Genomic DNA, 19,191 nt, shown 5'->3' on the forward strand with positions numbered 1-19,191 from the left:
GTCAAGGGGTATGAATACTTTCTGAAGGCATTGTATCCAATACTTTCATATCTACACAAGTGCCTGGATTGTGATCATTAAATAAGTGTTAATACTTACTCATCTCTCTCTGTTTCTCAGATCAAATACAAAGAGAGTGGAAAGAAGGACATGTCAACCTCCCTCTACTCTCTACTCCCAGAGACCACAGAGATCCAGTTTGCCAGAGAAATGACAGAGATGCAGAGCGAGGTGGCTGGACATTTAGTTCATAACTTCTGTTTTGGGCGCTTTTCTGTATAATGATTGAGAATTAACCAAAAAAGTAGAACGATTATATATCACAATACTTTCCTTTTTTCCAGAATAAATACAAAGAAGAAGGAAAAAGGCGTATCTCCACAAGTGTGTACTCTCAGCTTCCAGAAACCACCGAGACACAGTTTGCGAAAGCTGTATCTGAACTTCAGAGTGAGGTTAGCAACTATTATCCCTTACAGCATAGGGAAATTGTTCTTACATGTTTGTTCCATTTGGAATGATGCACTGTGATGGAAAACTGTAATTTATGCAGTATTTGGGGGAATTATCAACAGTAAATTACTCTGAAAATGTTGTGGGTGAGGAAATAATTGCTGTATTTCGAATGGTACTGTAATTCCACCCCACAGAATAAAGTACCGTACCGTATCTTTGAAGCTCCAAAAACCTTTTGACCATTAGTGGGTGCATGGTATTGTTTTTCTGGCTCATTAACATATTTTGAGGTGTGCCTTGTAAGAGGCTATTTGTTGCACCCGTGAGTGAGAATACTGTACCAATTTAACTCCTATGTGTTTATAGTGCCCCATTCATTTAAAATGTATGGGGGACAGATTGGGGTGGATGCAACCTTAAATGGTTAAGCATTTTGCCATGAGCTTTTGGTCTGTTTCGCTGCTAGTTTGGAAGCCTTTTTTAAGGCCTCTAGGAGTGTAAGTGATATAAAACACCATATATGAATTCAAATGCTGTAATGTGTAAACACTTTACCTAGCAGCCATTCTGCTTGCACCAATCCCTTGTAATTACAGTAAAATACTGTGAAATACAATCCCTACCCTCAATGAATGTCATTCATCCATTCATTTATTTATTCATTCCGATTAAGGCAGCATTTACTATTTTACAGTATAATATAGTCAATTTTACGGTATTGTACTTAGTGTCATTACACAGTACTTGCTTTGATACCATATTTATATTACAGTAAGTGTACTGAAATATGAAATACAGAATTTTACTTGCCACTGAGGTGCCTGTAAGTTTCTGTCAAATTCATAGTAACCTCTTTACGGTGTGGCGATGCCCATTAAAATTATACAGATCCTTGAATAAAGTCATTGGAAATAAATACTGATTAAAATGCTGTATCTGTTTTTCCTCAATTTAGATGAAGTACAAAGAAGCAGGGAGGAAGGGAGTTTCTAGTTCTCTTTACTCCACCTTACCAGAAACAATGGAGACCCAGCATGCCAAAGAGGCTTCCCAGCTACAGAGTGAGGTAGAGTATAAAGACATACTGTATTCACAATTACCTGCATATAATCTCACACATATAGTATATCTGCAGACTATTTAGCATGTCGAAAAGAATGGTGGTGGTACAATGAAACAGCCTGATTTCATAGAAGAGATGTAACATACATAGTAAATGTACACTGAGTATACAAAACATCAAGAACACCTGCTCTTTCCATGACATAGACTGACCAGGTGAATCCAGGTGAAAGCTATGATTCCTTATTGATGTCACTTGTTAAATCCACTTCAATCAATGTAGATGAAGGGGAGGAGACAGGTTAAAAAAGGATTTTGAAGCCGTGAGACAATTGAGACATGGATTGTGTATGTGTGCCATTGAGTGTTTTTGAACTACCTATGGTAGTAGGTACCAGACGCACCGGTTTGAGTGTCAAAAACTGCAACGCTGCTGGGTTTTTCACGTTCAACAGTTTCCTTTGTGTATCAAGAATGGTCAACCACTCAAAGGTGGCACAACTGTGGGAAGCATTGGAGTCAACATGGGCCAGCATCCCTGTGGAACTCTTTCGACACATTGTTGAGTCAATGCCCTGAAGAATTGAGGCTGTTCTGAGGGCAAAGGGGGGTGCAACTCAATATTAGGAAGGTGTTCCTAATGTTTTGTACACTCAGTGTATATTCAAGACACTCAAATTAGTGTGATATGTTTGGTATGGTTGCATAAGACAGAAGGTTACTTAATTAAGGCAAAAACAAAAGCAGGTGGGTGGGATGAGTGTATAATGCAAACGTCTAGCAACCCATAGGTTGCTTGTTCTAATCTCATCACGGTTAACTTTAGCACGTACTACTTAGCATGTAAGCTAACCCTTCCCCTAAACATAACCTTAACCCTTTAACCTAACTCATAACCCTAACCTTAAACCGAACCTTAACCCCAAACCCTAACCCCTACCCTAGCTAACGTTAGCCACCTAGCTAACATTAGCCGCCTAGTTACCTCGCTAACTTTAGCCACAAAAAAATTGGAATTCGTAACATATCATATGTTTTGCAAATCCGTAACATATTTTACAAATTGCAATTCGTAACATATTGTACAAATTGCAATTCATAACATATCATACGAAATGGCTGATGGACATCCACAAATGAATACATACCATACGAAATGGCTGATGGGCATCCACAAATGAATACATACCATATGAAATGGCTGATGGACATCCACAAATGAATACATGCCATACGAAATGGCTGATGGACATCCACAAATGAATACATGCCATACGAAATGGCTGATGGACATTCACAAATGAATACATACCATACGAAATGGCTGATGGACATCCACAAATGAATACATACCATATGAAATGGCTGATGGACATCCACAAATGAATACCTACCATACGAACTGTAACATATCATACTAATTTGACTGTCCCAAATTTACTTTTACTGCAGTACATTATATCTACCCATGAGTCCAGGTTGAATGAAAAGGGAAACCAGTGGAGACCAGGTGCTTTATTAATGCTATTTGTGTACTATTACATTTGTCTCAAACCAATGTTTTCATGTGATGTTTCCTTTATTCCAGCTAAAGTACAAGGAAGGACTGAAAAAGGACGCCTCCCCCAGTTTTTATTCTACGCTGCCCGAAACAATTGAGACTAATTTTGCGAAACGACAATCAGCAATGCGAAGTGAGGTAAATGCTGTGTGTATATGCTGTACGAATACACAATGTGCATTCTCCCCCAAAAAATTTGCATTAATCATTTCATTCAGGCTATTACGTATTTTGGTTTGTGGGTCAGCGCTGGTAAATGTTTCATGTTGCCTCTTCATATCCAATATATCTAAATAACTAAAAGGGAAGCAAACACATTCTATACCAAGGTTTTCTTACTGCTGTTTGGTAATGCGCCACTCGGGCTCTCGAATGGCGCAGTGGTCTAAGGCACTGCATCGCAGTGCTCGAGGCGAAACGACAGACCCTGGTTCGATTCCAGGCTGTATCACAACTGGCCATGATTGGGAGTCCCATAGGGCGTCCGGGTTAGGCCGTCATTGTAAATAAGAATTTGTTCTTAACTGACTTGCCTAGTTAAACAAATAAATAATGCTTTTGTAGGCTTGGTCTCAACTATCTCTGGTTCATAAGCTGTCATCTTCATTTCTACTATACCAGATCAAGTATAAAGAAGATACTGAGGAGAACTCTATAAACCTCTACTCTCTGCTCCCCGAGACAGCAGAAACACAGTTTGCAAAGCAGATGTCTGAAATGCAGAGCAAGGTAAATATCTGGTTAAAATCACCAAACATCAACATGGGCTGAATACAGTACTAACTTTAGTTATTTTACTGTAAATCCTCCATGAACATAAATTCATTGAATTATACAAAATGTGATTCTCAAAATTGGATGTTGCCTTTTGTCAATAACTGAAGCCAGAGAATAAGGAATTCCCTTTCCAAGAGAAACACAAAACATTTATCCTTTTACTTTATCAATCTTCATGTACAAAATATGTATTTTAGTCAGAGAATACCTGTATATTTTTATTATGTCTACAAAATAGCGGTGGTGTAAAGTAAAAATACTTGGAAGAACTACTTAGGTAGGTTTTTTGGGTATCTGTACTTTACTTTATTATTTATGTTTTTGACAACTTTTACTTCACTACATTCCTAAAGAAAATGTGGTACTTTTTACTCCATACATTTTCCCTGACAGCCAAAAATACTCATTACATTTTGAATGCTGAGCAGGACAATAAAATTGTCTAATTCACACACTTATCAAAAGAACATAACTGGTCATCTCTGCAGCCTCTTATCTGGTGGACTCACTAAACACATGCTTTGTTTGTAAGTGATGTCTGAGTGTTGGAGTGTCTTGCTGGCTATCTGTAAATAAATAAAAAAAACAAGAAAATGATGCTGTCTGGTTTGCTTAATATAAGGATTTCGAAATGATTTTTACTTTTGATACTTAAGTATATTTGATCATTTACTTTTGATACTTAAGTATATTTAAAACCAAATACTTTTACTCAAGTAGTATTTTACCGGATAACTTTCACTTTTACTTGAGTCATTTTCTATTAAGGTATCTTTACTTTTATTCAAGTATGACAATTGGGTACTTTTTCCACCACTGTGTCTTTTGTTGCTGTTGTTTTCCAGACAAAATACAAAGAAGCAGGGAAGAAAGAGGCCTCCACTTCTCTCTACTCCACCTTACCAGAGACTTTGGAGACCCAGCACGCCAAAGAGGCTTCCCAGCTACAGAGTGAGGTAAGAACATGGGCGGCCCATCTGATGTCTGTACATTACATTTTTCGTCATAAGAAATTCAGAGGAAACCCTTCCTGTTACTGACAAACATCCATTACATCAGTTTCAAACATCAGTGTACCTGTCCATCTAATGGAATAAAGCCTGAGCGTTCTAAGATGAAGCAAATCTCTGCCTGTGTTATTTGAGTGCCTCAATGCCTTTACCATAAATAACTACACTATTGGAAGTTTCTTTAGGGTAAGCCATAGTTTTTTATTCCTGTCTCTGTTGTTGAGCAGCAGCTCTCCTACTTTACTTTGTTTGCTGAAGCACGGAGGACTACCTCAAATCACATCCATTACTTTGTTTTCCAGCTCAAATACAAAGGTGAGAAAGTCTTCTCTGGTTCGGCTTACTCTCAACTCCCTGAGACGATGGAGACAGAGAGAGCTCGAGAGCTCACAGAGATGCAGAGTGAGGTGAGCACAGATTTTCCTCAAAGACATGAATATTAATGCTAATAGGAACATTGCAAATTTTATAGGACTACTTAGAAATCTTTATGAATATATCAGCGTTATCCGCAGAGTAACTAAATACGACTTAATCGTGTCATTTGTGGAAGTATAATTTTAAGTTAATGTTAAAATCCGTCATGGATTCATTGTCTTTTCTTTAGCTCAAGTACAAACAGAGTGGGAAGAAGGGTATGTCCCAAAGCGTCTATTCCGTACTAGCAGATACCATGGAGACCCAATTTGTCAAAAATGTTTCTGAACTGCAAAGTCAGGTGAGAAGAGCAGCCGGTTCACATAGATTTTCGTACTTCAATGACAATATTTGTGAGAGAAGCAATTTCCAGATTTTATGGCTCTTGCCGAAGATAAACCTCTGATATGGAGGTAAGTCAATTACAGTATATGTTGTTTATCTGCATTGGTTTGAATGATTTTCTTTCAGACTAAGTACAAGAAGGCAGGGAAGAATAAGGCAAAGTCTCTCTACTCTGTGTTGCCAGAGACTCTGGAGATCCAACATGCCAAGCAGGTCTCCCAGCTTCAGAGCCAGGTACAGTACAGTAGGCCTACAGCACGAACACTGACGTCCCCTCACCACACTTATAGGACATCTCTGCTTCATCAGTAGCACGGCTAATGAAATAAGCACACTCTGTAGGGGCGAACCCTAACTTCCAATTATTTTATCTTATTCATGCATTGATGTCTATAAATGGGTTGGTTGTTTAGCAACAAAACCGACGCATGTGCAACTATGGAGCAAAACAGACGGGGTTGTCTAATTTTGTTGACAACATGTAAACCATATTTTATCTCCAATGTTTATTGAAAACATAATTGTATTAGCACGTTGAGCACTTGTCTCTCAGATACATCGTTACAGTTGTTGGTTAGCTAGCTAACGAATTTTGGTCATAATATCTTGTTCTTGATACCATGTCTTATTTAGAGATGTTTTGACTCATTTCATGTCAATGCTAATATTAATATTATTAGCATTAACATGGCATCAGTTAAAACACCTCAAAATAAGACATGGTGTCAAGAACAAGATGAAACAAGCTGAAATGAGCCACTTATGATTCCCCACATGACAGTTTCTTGTCATTGTTGCGAGATATCCGGCCATCCAGAATCACGACAACATATGAACTTCTGCCCCATTTGAATCTTGCGCATCATTTTCATGGTGTTGTCAGCTAACCCATCAATGGGAGACTAAGTGAACATTTTACTTCAGGAGAAGTTAGGATTCGCCATTTAGTCCTACACTCTTTCTAATGACTAAGTAAGTGAAAATTATAAGGTTTAATTACATTTAAATTCTGGTAATTCAATATTGTGTTGTAGCTAGAAATGCTAGCTTTTAATCAGGTGCTATAAAACATCTTTGATTTTGCTTCCTCTTTTCCAGCTCAAATACAAGGATGCCGGGAAAAGGGAGATGTCCAGTTCTCTTTACTCTGTTCTCCCCGAGACGGCAGAGACTCATTTAGCCAAAGAGCACTCTGAGATGCTGAGCGAGGTACAAAATAGTATAGTCATGCCAACACAACAGCCAAATACAGTGGATTCTGCCTCCTCTCATGTCCTCCATTTTACTCATCAACAATTACATTTATTGATTAGACAGAAGCATTTAAATATAGTTTTCCTATGTGCCTACTGAAATAGGGACATGAAACATGCATTATGACTTTGTTCTAGGTGAAGTATAAAAAGGAGGGTAAAGAAGGCATTTCCTCAAGCCTTTATTCTCTACTCCCGGAAACTGCAGACACTCAGTTTGCCAAACAGATGTCAGAAATACAGAGTGAGGTACAGCATCTGTTTTACCACTAAATCAACTATTTGACTATTTCTAGTTTAGTCTCATTTGCAAAAAAATGTTATTGCTTGTGTTGTTGTCAGGTTCTTGTGAATTTGTTTCCTCTCTTTACGAATGTCACAAAAAAAGTTACTATTCTGAAATGATTTAGTAATTTCTTTCATGTATTTCCATGTCAAGTTGTGTTCATTAACAACCTTTCAATTTCTCAATACCAAAAATGACTTGCTCTTAAACTTTTGGGGATATGTTTTGTACTTTTCCAGTTAAAGTACAAAAGAGACATTGAGGAACTGCCCGATACCTTGTACGCACTACTGCCTGAAACCATGGAGACCAAGTTCGCAAAAGAAATGACTAAAGAAACGTCTCAGGTGGGGCTCACAGGGTTGTTTTTAAAATGTGTGATTAAAAAAAGCGACTTCACTTCACACAAGCTAAGCTGTTGTCCTGAAATGTCGTTTGCTTTCATGGCCAACAGTAACAGCTTGCTCCATCTTGGTAAAATAAATATCTATAAAAATGTACCTTTTAGATTTGATTGGGTAGCTTGTGACTTGTGGAATTATTCCTCTTCTTGATTTCTTCTGAAAGCCTTTACTGTGCTGGTTGTAGCTAAGTCAAAACTACTGCATTGCAAACAGTTAATAAAGGAGTTGTAGGCTATTAGAATGTCATGGTGAAGTTTGGATAGGGGAAGAAATATAGCCATAAATGGAGACCTTGTGAAAACATAGACTTTAAACAGAGACTAAGTTGAACGGTCTATTTTGGTGGTAGGGTATTGGCTTGGGCTGTGGGGTCAGTTTAAAGACAGGCAGGTCGAGAGATAAGAGGAGACACTTAGAGGGAGGATGGACAGTCGAGGCCCATGTGTATGGAACTGATAACAACCACCAATGACAGTAAATGTCATTGGTGACAATAATTGCCACTGACTCTAGAACTGAGATTTGCAAATGAATGTGTGTCTGTGGGTGGCAGGCCAAGTACAAGGAGGCAGGCAAGCAGCAGGTCTCCATTTCACTCTACTCCACCTTACCAGAGACTTTGGAGACCCAGCACGCCAAAGAGGCCTCCCAGCTACAGAGCAAGGTGAGTCACACACACATAATTCATGGGGTCTGTATTCAAGTGCTTTATATGCTACCAGTGCTTTTTTGCCTCATGTCTGGCTGATAATGAGCTTTTACAACATTCAGTACTTCTTTTTTTTTACAGAATAACTATAAAGAGGGAGGCAAAAAGGACATGTCAACTTCCTTGTATTCTCAACTTCCTGACACAATAGAGATCCAGTTTGCCCGAGAGCTTACAGAGCTCCAAAGTGAGGTAGCTAGCTAGAACACTTCAAATCATCTTACTGTGATTCTGTCTACTAGGCTTATTTGCACCAATGCAATCCATGTCATCATTTGGTTACATCATCTAAAGGAACAAGTGTAATGTTTTTTATGTCCATCAGAACAAGTATAAAGAAGATGGGAAAAGGAGTCTTTCGACAAGCGTTTATTCTCAACTAGCAGAGACCAAGGAGACGCAGTTTTTGAAAGCCGTTTCCCAACTCCAGAGTGAGGTAAGACTTTAGATAACAGACTTTGGTGACACTACTTGAACCCTTCATCATGGGCGAAACAACAGTGTCATGTTTTATGTAGCCCAACAGATTATTAATACATTCGTGACAGCTGGTGTCGGCTTATGACAACTGACTTTACACTGTTATTACACCAACGATGTGTATACCAGCTAAATGGTGTAGTAAACGAATGTATTGTGTAATGACAGTGTAAAGTTCGTTTTAATAAACTGAAATCAACTGTCATGATTGTTTAAGACGTCTGTTATGTCATGATTATGACAATTGTATGTAGACCACGACGGATGGTCTACGTAAAATGTAACCGACTTTTTCAAGATTTTGAGTGGGAAACTTTTAGGGAGCACGTAAAGATGTTGTAGACCTTGGAAACTAAACAAAAAAAACATAACTTTGTATTTTAGAAAAAGTATAGAGAGGCAGTAAAGAAGCAAGTATCTCTCTATGCCACCTTACCGGAGACTTTGGAGACCCAGCACGCCAAAGAGGCTTCTCTACTACAGAGTGAGGTAGATTAACAGTGTACTTTTACACATCTACCGTCACATATACACTTATATACAGTATACTTTAATATGTAGTGTACAAATATGTTTAAGGTATAGTTTAGTACACTGATACAGTATTCCATACATTAAGACGTTATGCCTCATATAGATATATTCAGCTATTCAGATCCTCTAGTATCCCTCAGAATAAATATGTTTTCTGATCGTAATCATCATGATCACCATAGACGTTGTTTTTCCTTCTCTAGCTGAAATACAAGCAATGTGGCAAAAAGGATGCCTCCAGTTCTCTGTACTCCCTGCTTCCAGAAACGACAGAGACCCAACTAGCCAAAGAGCACCGTGATATTTATAGTGAGGTAAGGCATCATGAAAAACTTATGCCAACAGGCCTTTTGCAAAAACATCCATTTAAAAGACACATTACCTGGATCCACAGAAATCAAAGAGATGTGTTTTTCAGGTGAAATACAAAGAGGATGGTAAACAGAAGCGTTCCAACAGCCTGTATTCCTTGCTGCCAGAAACAGCGGACACACAATTTGCCAAGCAGCAATCAGAATTCCGAAGTGAGGTAAAGTTGTTTTTAGTTTTTTCTCAGATTCCTTTACTGTTTCACTTTGATCAGTCAATGTAGAATGTCTATCTATACCTGTTCCACATGTGTTGTAAAATATTCCTTCTAATGTCTAGCTGAAACATAAAGAAAAAAATATGTGTGTGCATGTTCTTCATTTTGATCATGTTACTATAGGAATCATTTGTTTGTGTCTCTTTGCATTCACTCATTACCAACTGAAACAGTTTCATCTTGATTTTCAATCCTGACAAAAATACTTTATTCATTTTTGTCAACACTTTCTGTACCTTTCAGAAAAATTACAAAAGTGACACCCAGGAACTGTCCAATTGCTTGTACGCACTACTGCCTGAAACCATGGGGACTAAGTTCGCTAAAGAAATGTCTCAAGAAATCTCTCAGGTGGGGCTCACAGTGTTGTTCTACTAACTGTGTGATGACAAACCAGCAGCTTCCATCACACTCCTGCATGGTATCACAGCAGATGCGTCCTCTATCTCCTCTCTTAAATAGACGTAGACAACCTGCCTTATTGATAAGCATGTCTCTCTACGCTCTCTTCTTAAGTGGTGAAAGAGACGGTGATAAGATACAGTGACAATGTTTATTGCGGGAAGCGCATTCAGCAAGTCGTTGAAAAGAGGAACATTTTATTCAGCACATTATAATTCATAAGTTGTATGTCAATGTTGAAATAAGAAATGACTCGTTACCTATTATGTGAGATAATATCATGTCGTATTTTGTCTTCTAGTCTAAATACAAGGAGGCAGGGAAGAAAGAGGCCTCCACTTCTCTCTACTCCACCTTAGCAGAGACTTTGGAGACCCAGCACGCCAAAGAGGCTTCTCTGTTACAGAGTGAGGTAATGGTCTATGTGCCTCATACTATATTCCACCAATTCTAAGATACACATAAAGGCGGTGTTTTTAACCGTACTTACTCATTTTGAAATAAATGCTGTGCTGAGTGAAAATATCATCCTAGGGCTTAATGAGGGTTCCAATTTGTTGTCTTTCCAGAACAAGTACAAGGAGAATGTGAAACTGACCCAGTCCAGTAGTCTGTACTCTCAGCTCCCCCAGACTACAGAGACCCAGTTTGCTGCCAAAGTCTCTGACCTACAGAGCGAGGTAAAGAACAAACAGCCAAAGCTTCGGCTTAACACTAGTGACAGTGAAAGTTTTTATTATTGATTATATTATTGATTATTTCTAAGTCACCCCCAATAACATCTGACTAACAACACTCTCTACAGATCCCCAGTGTCTAAATCCAAAAGTCAAACTGAGTCCAATTCTGTGTTTCTTCCCATTGGTGTCCTAGAACAAGTACAAAGAGGAAGGTAAGAAGAGTATCTCTACCTGTATTTACTCTCAACTACCAGAGACCAAACAGACCCAGTTTGTGAAGGCTGTGACCGAACTTCAGAGTGAGGTTAGACTTGGACGCTCTTGATTGTTTTGCCACTTCCTTTCTATTTAGTTGCTGTCTCAAGTACACTGAACAATAATAATTACAGACAAAAGTTATGTTCAGGCAAGTTCCAATGATTACACTGTATGGCAGTATTTACCAACTCCAGTCCTCCAGTAACCCCAACAGTACACATGTTTTTGTTGTAGCCCAGGACAAGCACACCTGATTCAACTTGTCAACTAATCATCAAGCCTTCAATTAGTTGAATCAGGTGAGTTTGTCCTGGGCTACAACAAAAATGTGTGCTGTTGGGGTTACTGGAGGACCGGAGTTGGAAAACACAGCTGATAAATAGATATGGTAGATATCATCTCTATTTGATAACAGTTAGTGTGCTGACAAGGAAATTCAGAAATGACATGATTGTTTTCATTGCGTCGCAGACTAAATATAAGGAAGCAGGGCAGAAAGAGGCCTCCAGATGTCTCTACGCCCTGTTACCAGAGACTATGGAGACCCAGCACGCTAAAGAGGCTTCTCTGTTACAGAGTGAGGTAGACAAGTCAACAATGTTATCAGTCTCAGGTGTCCTCCGTTGTACAAAATTAGCATTCCCAATAAAACAGCATTTCTTAATCATTTTTCATTGAAATTGAAGCATACACACACCTCTTCTTCTCCAGAATAAGTACAAAGAAGGCGGTAAAAAGGAGAGTTTGACCTGCTTGTACTCTCAGCTTCCAGAAACCACTGAGATTCAGTTTGCTAAAACAGTGACAGAACTGCAGAGTGAGGTGGGTGGATGGATGGATGTTACTGTAATACAACAGGCTATGATAATGGACTGATACAAGATCAAAATGGCAGTTTTGTTCTGACCTGCTTAGTCTTGTTGTGTCTTTCAGAATAAATACAAACAGAAAGGGAAACAGGAGATATCCAGCAGCATTTTCTCCCAGCTGCCGGGGACAAAGGAGATAGAGTTTTCCAAACATATTTCAGAAATGCAGAGCGAGGTAAACTAGGCACACACGAGTGTCAATATGACTTGACTCTAAGTGTATGCAGTATACGTTTTGTACGTGCATTTAAAAATCAAATGTACTCTATATTTCTATTTGTGTGAAAATAAATACATGGTATATTTTACAAAACATTTTAGGAAGAAAATATATGCTGTGTAATATATGCATTTTCAGATCATATGTACTGTAGATTTTAATGTATGTGTTCTTGAAAAAGATATACAGTTGAAGTGGGAAGTTTACATACACTTAGCTTGGAGTCATTAAAACTCGTTTTTCAACCACTCCACAAATTTCTTGTTAACAAACTATAGTTTTGGCAAGTCGGTTAGGACATCTACTTTGTGCATGACACAAGTAATTTTCCCAACAATTGTTTACAGACAGATTATTTCACTTATAATTCACTGTATCACAATTCCAGTGGGTCAGAAGTTTACATACACTAAGTTGACTGTGCCTTTAAACAGTTTGTAAAATTCCAGAAAATGATGTCGTGGCTTTAGAAGCTTCTGATAGGCTAATTGACATAATTTGAGTCAATTGGAGGTGTACCTGTGGATGTATTTCAAGGCCTACCTTCAAACTCAGTTCCTTTTTGCTTGACATCATGGTTAAATCAAAAGAAATCAGCCAAGACCTCAGAAAAAACATTGTAGACCACAAGTCTGGTTCATCCTTGGGAGTAATTTCCAAATGCCTGAAGGTACCGCGTTCATCTGTACAAACAATAGTACGCAAGTATAAACACCATGGGACCACTCAGTCGTCATACCGCTCAGGAAGGAGACGCGTTCTGTCTCCTAGAGATGAACGTACTTTCGTGCGAATAGTGCAAATCAATCCCAGAACAACAGCAAAGTACCTTGTGAAGATGCTGGAGGAAACAGGTACAAAAGTGTCTATATCCACAGTAAAACGAGTCCTATATCGACATAACCTGAAAGGCCGCTCAGCAAGGAAGAAGCCACTGCTCCAAAACCGCCATAAAAACCCCTAAAAGACTACAGTTTGCAACTGCACATGGGAACAAAGATCGTATTTTTTGGAGAAATGTTCTCTGGTCAGATGAAACAAAAATAGAACTGTTTGGCCATAATGACCATTGTTATGTTTGGAGGAAAAAGGGGGAGGCTTGCAAGCTGAAAAACACCATCCCAACTGTGAAGCACGGGGGTGGCAGCATCATGTTGTGGGGGTGCTGTGCTGCAGGAGGGACTGGTGCACTTCACAAAATAGATGGCATCATGAGGGAGGAAAATTATGTGGATATATTGAAGCAACATCTCAAGACATCAGTCAGGAAGTTAAAGCTTGGTCTCAAATGGGTCTTCCAAATGGACAATGACCCCAAGCATATTTCCAAAGTTGTGGCAAAATGGCTTAAGGACAACAAAGTCAAGGTATTGGAGTGGCTATCACAAAGCCCTGACCTCAATCCCATAGAAAATATGTGGGCAGAACTGAAAAGGCGTGTGCGAGCAAGGAGGCCTACAAACCTGACTCAGTTACACCAGCTCTGTCAGGAGTAATGGGCCAAAATTCACCCAACTTATTGTGGGTAGCTTGTTGAAGGCTACCTGAAACGTTTGAACCAAGTTAAACAATTTAAAGGCAATGCTACCAAATACTAATTGAGTGTATGTAAACTTCTGACCCACTGGGAATGTGATGAAAGAAATAAAAGATAAAAATAATTCTCCCTGCTATTATTCTGACATTTCTCATTCTTAAAATAAAGTGGTGATCTTAACTGACCTAAGACAGGGAATTTTTACTCTGATTAAATGTCAGGAATTGTGAAAAATTGAGTTTAAATGTATTTGGCTAAGGTGTATGTTAACTTCCGACTTCAACTGTACATAGAATGGTATATATTTTTCAAACATTCTTGTTGGGTTTTTGGGGGGTATCCTTTTTGATTTTCAGCAAAATTACAAAAGTGACACACAGGAACATTCCAATTGCTTGTACGCACTACTGCCTGAAACCATGGAGACTAAGTTCGCTAAAGAAATGTCTCAAGAGATGTCTCAGGTGGGGCTCACAGTGTTGTTCTACTAACTGTGTGATGACAAATCAGCAGCTTCCATCACACTCCTGCAGAATGGCTCTATGTTAGTCATAGACTTACCATATCAACTACTGCAGCCAGCATCAAATAGCTAAAATATTCCAGTTGTTGCTTCTATGCTCTTGAGTTTTCTCTCAAGCTGATTGATTCTAGATGGGTTCTTGGTGGAGTTGAGAGGAAGGATCATCAGAGCCACGAAGAGTTCACAATGTTGTTGTTGTTTTCAGAGGAAATACAAAGAAGCTGGGAAAAAGGAGATGGGCAACTCTCTGTACTCCCTCATGCCCCAGACCAGTGAGATCCAGCATGCCAAAGAGCTCTCCCAGCTCTACAGCCAGGTATATTGTGTGGGTGGGTGGGTGCGTTGTTTATAATAAATATTGTCAAACAGTATGTGCAACGAGGTTCCCTTCTTGTTTCAGAAAAGCTACAAAGAAGAGGGTAGGAAGGACACGGGCCACAGTCTGTACTCACAGATGCCCCAGACCATTGAGACTGCATTTGCTAAAGAGGTGGCAAAGCACCAGAGTGATGTAAGCATGCCAGTATCTGGTCCACAGCTGTAGTCCATGTTTCTGTCTGGTTTATTTGTGTCCAGCTTGATGCTATGATATACCTGAATATCATCAAGTCTGAGACACCTGCTAAAGGAGGATAGCATAACTATGTGCTGGATCAGTGCTCATACAGAAGTCCAGGTGGAATGCCCTGAAATTTGAGTGGAACACACCGCCCAACCAATCCCTTACCCCTAATACTCTTCAGTGCCAATGGATTAGACAGGGGAGTGGGTATCAAGGTGCCCAACCAGGCGTGAGGCTGAGGGGAACAGCTGTGATGTCTACTGTTCTGCAGGCAGACCCACTGGCCCAGACCCAGACACACCCCCTCTGTCTGTCTCAGTCCACTCTCTGTCGGGCTCAGTCTGTCTCTCTCTCTCGCTCTATCTCTGTCTCTGTCTGTCTCAGTCCACTCTCTGTCGGGCTCAGTCTGTCTCTGTCTCTCTCTCTCGCTCTATCTCTGTCTCTGTCTTTCTCAGTCCACTCTCTGTCGGGCTCAGTCTCTGTCTCTGTCTGTCTCTGTCGCTCTCTGATTGGCTCAGTCTGTCTCAGTCTCTGTCTGGCTCTGTCTCTCTCTGATTGGCTCAGTCTGTCTCAGTCTCAGTCTGTCTGTCTCTGTCTGTCTCTGTCTCTGTCTGGCTCAGTCTGGTCTCTGTCTCTCTCTGATTGGCTCAGTCTGTCTCAGTCTCAGTCTCTGTCTGGCTCAGTCTGGCTCAGTCTGGCTCAGTCTGGTCTCTGTCTCTCTCTCATTGGCTCAGTCTTTCTCTGTCTCAGTCCACTGTCTCTGTCTCTCTCTGATTGGCTCAGTCTGTCTCAGTCTCTGTTTGTCTCTGTCTGGCTCAGTCTGGTCTCTGTCTCTCTGTCTCTCTCTCATTGGCTCAGTCTTTCTCTGTCTCTGTCTCAGTCCACTCTCTGTCTCTGTCTCAGTCCACTCTCTGTCTCTGTCTGTCTCTGTCTATCTCTGTCTGGCTCAGTCTCTCTCTGTCTCTGTCTGTCTCAGTCTCTCTCTGTCCCAGTCTCTGTCTGGCTCAGTCCGCTCTCTGTCTCTGTCTCTCAGTCCGCTCTCTGTCTCTGTCTGTATCTCTCTCCCTAACACCGATCAGAGGTTTGAGGTGATCAACCTATGCTTAGTGTATTATTCAAATTTGTATTTCTACACAACCCACTTGATCTATTCTTCCATCACTCCATTTCCCAAAGAGCTATAACACTGGCGCCCATCACCTCTCAGTGCCCTGTGACTGGTTCATACCAGAGGTATCATACCTGGATAACGAGCAGTTATTCATTAGCTGCATATTGTTAACGTTCACCCTCCTGCTAAATGATTCACGCTCAGATGGGAATCTCGTGTACTGTGTGTGGGTGGGTGATGTATCCTTTCCAGGGTCTCGTGTAGTCAGCACGTTGAATATGTAATGGTTTTCTTGCCCTTCTCTCTGGTCTGTCGTCCTCTCCAGAAACTGTACAAGGAGAAGTACAACGCGGAGAAAGGCCAGTCCAGTTACACCACCATGGAGACCTTACCAGAGGTCTCCCACGCTATGGAAGTCAACAAACAGCAGAGTGAAGTAATTACCCACAATGCATTTCCCCTGATACAAACTGTTTTATGTTTATAATGCAGAAATAGTGAATAAGAGAGACAGGACAGTAAGGAGGTGGGTTGTTAGAAGGGAGTTGGCCAGATTTGAACCTGGCTTACATGTACTCTAAGGCAGCAGCGGTAACTGTTAAACCGCTGTAGGTCACACAAGCTACAATCATGGGAAATGTTCTGGTTTAGGCTAGCTAGTTGTTGTCACTTGTGCTGTATAAAATACATTTGTCTGAAGTTTTAGTCAACATGGATATAAATCCATGGAAAAATTAAGTGCACACAAATGCACATTTTATCCACATTCTGCATGCTTGGTTGAGGTCAGGGATTTTTGTGTGCCAATATCCCATAATGGATTCTGAGGGCCCTCTGGCCACATTGCTCATTTGAGAGTTGTCAGTATGCATCAACATCACCCAGGGAAAAGTGGGCCAAAGGATCCGACTGATCGTTCCCATTGATCGTTCTAATGTCTATCACTATGCTTAATCTCTCTGTTACAGAAATATCAGCCAGTGAGGAGACATTGCATTTTGACACAATGTTACAGTACACAAATGATGATGATTGAATGAATGCCCCTGAAATGCAAAAAATGAATCGCTCTGCAAATAATCCTAACACTTCCTTCCCTCCTCCCTGCCTTCAGGTAAACTACAGGACAGGGAAACAGGAACACCACAATTTCACCACGTTGGCGGACAGACCTGATATCCTGAATGCCAAACAGGCCACTGAACTGGCCAGCGATGTGAGTTCATGTCAAATCAAACTGTTTCTGAAGTGCATTTACAGTAAATACAATATAATATATACAGTTGAAGTGGGAAGTCTACATACACTTAGGTTGTAGTCATTAAAACTTGGTTTTCAACCACTCCACACAATTCTTGTTAAGTCAGTTAGGACATCTACTTTGTGCATGACACAAGTAATTTTTCCAACAATTGTTTACAGACAGATTATTTCACTTATTATTCACTGTATCACAATTCCAGTGGGTCAGAAGTTTACATACACTAAGTTGACTGTGCCTTTAAACAGCTTGTAAAATTCCAGAAAATGATGTCATGGCTTTAGAAGCTTCTGATAGGCTAATTGACATAATTTGAGTCAATTGGAGGTGTACCTGTAGATGTATTTCAAGATCTACCTTCAAACTCAGTGCCTCTTTGCTTGACATCATGGGAAAATCAAAAGAAATCAGCCAAGACCTCAGAAAATAATTGTAGACCTCCACAAGTCTGGTTCATCCTTGGGAGCAATTTCCAAATGCCTGAAGGTACCGCGTTCATCTGTACAAACAATAGTACACAAGTATAAACACCATGGGACCACTCAGAGGTTATACCGCTCAGGAAGGAGACGCGTTCTGTCTCCTAGAGATGAACGTACTTTGTGCAAAAAGTGCAAATCAATCCCAGAACAACAGCAAAGGACCTTGTGAAGATGCTGGAGGAAACAGGTACAAACGTATCTATATCCACAGTTAAACGAGTCCTATATTGACATAGCCTGAAAGGCCGCTCAGCAAGGAAGAAGCCACTGCTCCAAAACTGCCATATAAAAGGCAGACTACGGTTTGCAACTACACAAGGACGAAGATCGTACATTTTGGAGAAATGTCCTCTGCTCTGATGAAACAAAAATAGAATTGGTTGGCCATAATGACCATTGTTATGTTTGGAGGAAAAGGGGGAGACTTGCAAGCTGAAGAACACCATCCTAACCGTGAAGCACGGGGGTGGCAGCATCATGTTGTGGGAGTGCTTTGCTGTAGGAGGGACTGGTGCACTTCACAAAATAGATGGCATCATGAGGGAGGAAAATTATGTGGATATATTGAAGCAACATCTCAAGACATCAGTCAGGAAGTTAAAGCCTGGTCGCAAATGGGTCTTCCAAATGGACAATGACCCCAAACATACTTCCAAAGTTGTGGCAAAATGGCTTAAGGACAACAAAGTCAAGGTTTTGGAGGGTCCATCACAAAGTGCTGACCTCAATCCTATAGAAAAGTTGTGGGCAGAACTGAAAAAGTGTGTGCGAGCAAGGTGGCCTACAAACCTGACTCAGTTACACCAGCTCTGCCAGGAGTAATGGGCCAAAATTCACCCAACTTATTGTGGGAAGCTTGTGGAAGGCTACCCAAAACGTTTGACCCAAGTTAAACAATTTAAAGGCAATGCTACCAAATACTAATTGAGTGTATGTAATCTTCTGACCCAGTGGGAATGTGATGAAAGAAATAAAAGCTGAAATAGATCATTCTCTCGACTATTATTCTGACATTTCACATTCTTAAAATAAAGTGGTGATCCTAACTGACCTAAGACAGGGAATTTTTACTCTGATTAAATGTCAGGAATTGTGAAAAACTGAGTTTAAATGTATTTGGCTAAGGTGTATGTAAACTTCTGACTTCAACTGTATATATTCTGTACAATACTGTACAATATTCTATTGTTTAGTCTTTAGTTTTTTTTTATGAAAAGGTGTTGGACATGGTGTTGATTTACCTCACTCTAGTCCCAAGACTAGACGAGGGTCACGCTCTAAATTAACTTTAGATTCAGAACTAGATAGATGTTAACAATTCATGTCTAAGCAAAGTCCGACTACATAATGGTGATAAAAGGACCTTACATCATGTGTTCTGCCATAAACTTTATTGCCACCCTTTA

The 19,191-nt window shown here is 40.1% G+C and overlaps 1 protein-coding gene across 15 annotated transcripts in view; it reads left to right on the forward strand.

Moving 5' to 3' along the window:
- Nucleotides 1-19,191, forward strand: part of LOC106590420 (LIM zinc-binding domain-containing Nebulette) — a 111,799-nt gene that overhangs the window by 78,430 nt on the left and 14,178 nt on the right. For 9 of the 15 annotated variants that reach the window (XM_045710534.1, XM_045710538.1, XM_045710535.1 and 6 more), the window contains 30 exons: nucleotides 121-231; nucleotides 345-455; nucleotides 1,412-1,522; nucleotides 3,107-3,217; nucleotides 3,701-3,808; nucleotides 4,702-4,812; nucleotides 5,169-5,273; nucleotides 5,474-5,584; nucleotides 5,755-5,862; nucleotides 6,727-6,837; nucleotides 7,020-7,130; nucleotides 7,407-7,514; nucleotides 8,125-8,235; nucleotides 8,362-8,472; nucleotides 8,606-8,716; nucleotides 9,145-9,249; nucleotides 9,498-9,608; nucleotides 9,713-9,823; nucleotides 10,124-10,231; nucleotides 10,584-10,694; nucleotides 10,852-10,962; nucleotides 11,156-11,266; nucleotides 11,692-11,802; nucleotides 11,932-12,042; nucleotides 12,154-12,264; nucleotides 14,203-14,310; nucleotides 14,575-14,685; nucleotides 14,770-14,880; nucleotides 16,368-16,478; nucleotides 17,157-17,258. The exons of 4 other annotated variants lie outside the window; for them this stretch is intronic. In XM_045710534.1, the coding sequence (XP_045566490.1) occupies nucleotides 121-231; nucleotides 345-455; nucleotides 1,412-1,522; nucleotides 3,107-3,217; nucleotides 3,701-3,808; nucleotides 4,702-4,812; nucleotides 5,169-5,273; nucleotides 5,474-5,584; nucleotides 5,755-5,862; nucleotides 6,727-6,837; nucleotides 7,020-7,130; nucleotides 7,407-7,514; nucleotides 8,125-8,235; nucleotides 8,362-8,472; nucleotides 8,606-8,716; nucleotides 9,145-9,249; nucleotides 9,498-9,608; nucleotides 9,713-9,823; nucleotides 10,124-10,231; nucleotides 10,584-10,694; nucleotides 10,852-10,962; nucleotides 11,156-11,266; nucleotides 11,692-11,802; nucleotides 11,932-12,042; nucleotides 12,154-12,264; nucleotides 14,203-14,310; nucleotides 14,575-14,685; nucleotides 14,770-14,880; nucleotides 16,368-16,478; nucleotides 17,157-17,258 (3,294 nt within the window). The remainder of the gene's footprint in view (nucleotides 1-120; nucleotides 232-344; nucleotides 456-1,411; nucleotides 1,523-3,106; nucleotides 3,218-3,700; nucleotides 3,809-4,701; nucleotides 4,813-5,168; nucleotides 5,274-5,473; nucleotides 5,585-5,754; nucleotides 5,863-6,726; nucleotides 6,838-7,019; nucleotides 7,131-7,406; nucleotides 7,515-8,124; nucleotides 8,236-8,361; nucleotides 8,473-8,605; nucleotides 8,717-9,144; nucleotides 9,250-9,497; nucleotides 9,609-9,712; nucleotides 9,824-10,123; nucleotides 10,232-10,583; nucleotides 10,695-10,851; nucleotides 10,963-11,155; nucleotides 11,267-11,691; nucleotides 11,803-11,931; nucleotides 12,043-12,153; nucleotides 12,265-14,202; nucleotides 14,311-14,574; nucleotides 14,686-14,769; nucleotides 14,881-16,367; nucleotides 16,479-17,156; nucleotides 17,259-19,191) is intronic. 2 more of the 15 variants (XM_045710536.1, XM_045710537.1) reach the window with 2 other exon arrangements.

This window comes from Salmo salar, chromosome ssa29 (genome assembly GCF_905237065.1).
Source record: "Salmo salar chromosome ssa29, Ssal_v3.1, whole genome shotgun sequence".
In the NCBI taxonomy this organism is placed as follows: domain Eukaryota; kingdom Metazoa; phylum Chordata; class Actinopteri; order Salmoniformes; family Salmonidae; genus Salmo; species Salmo salar.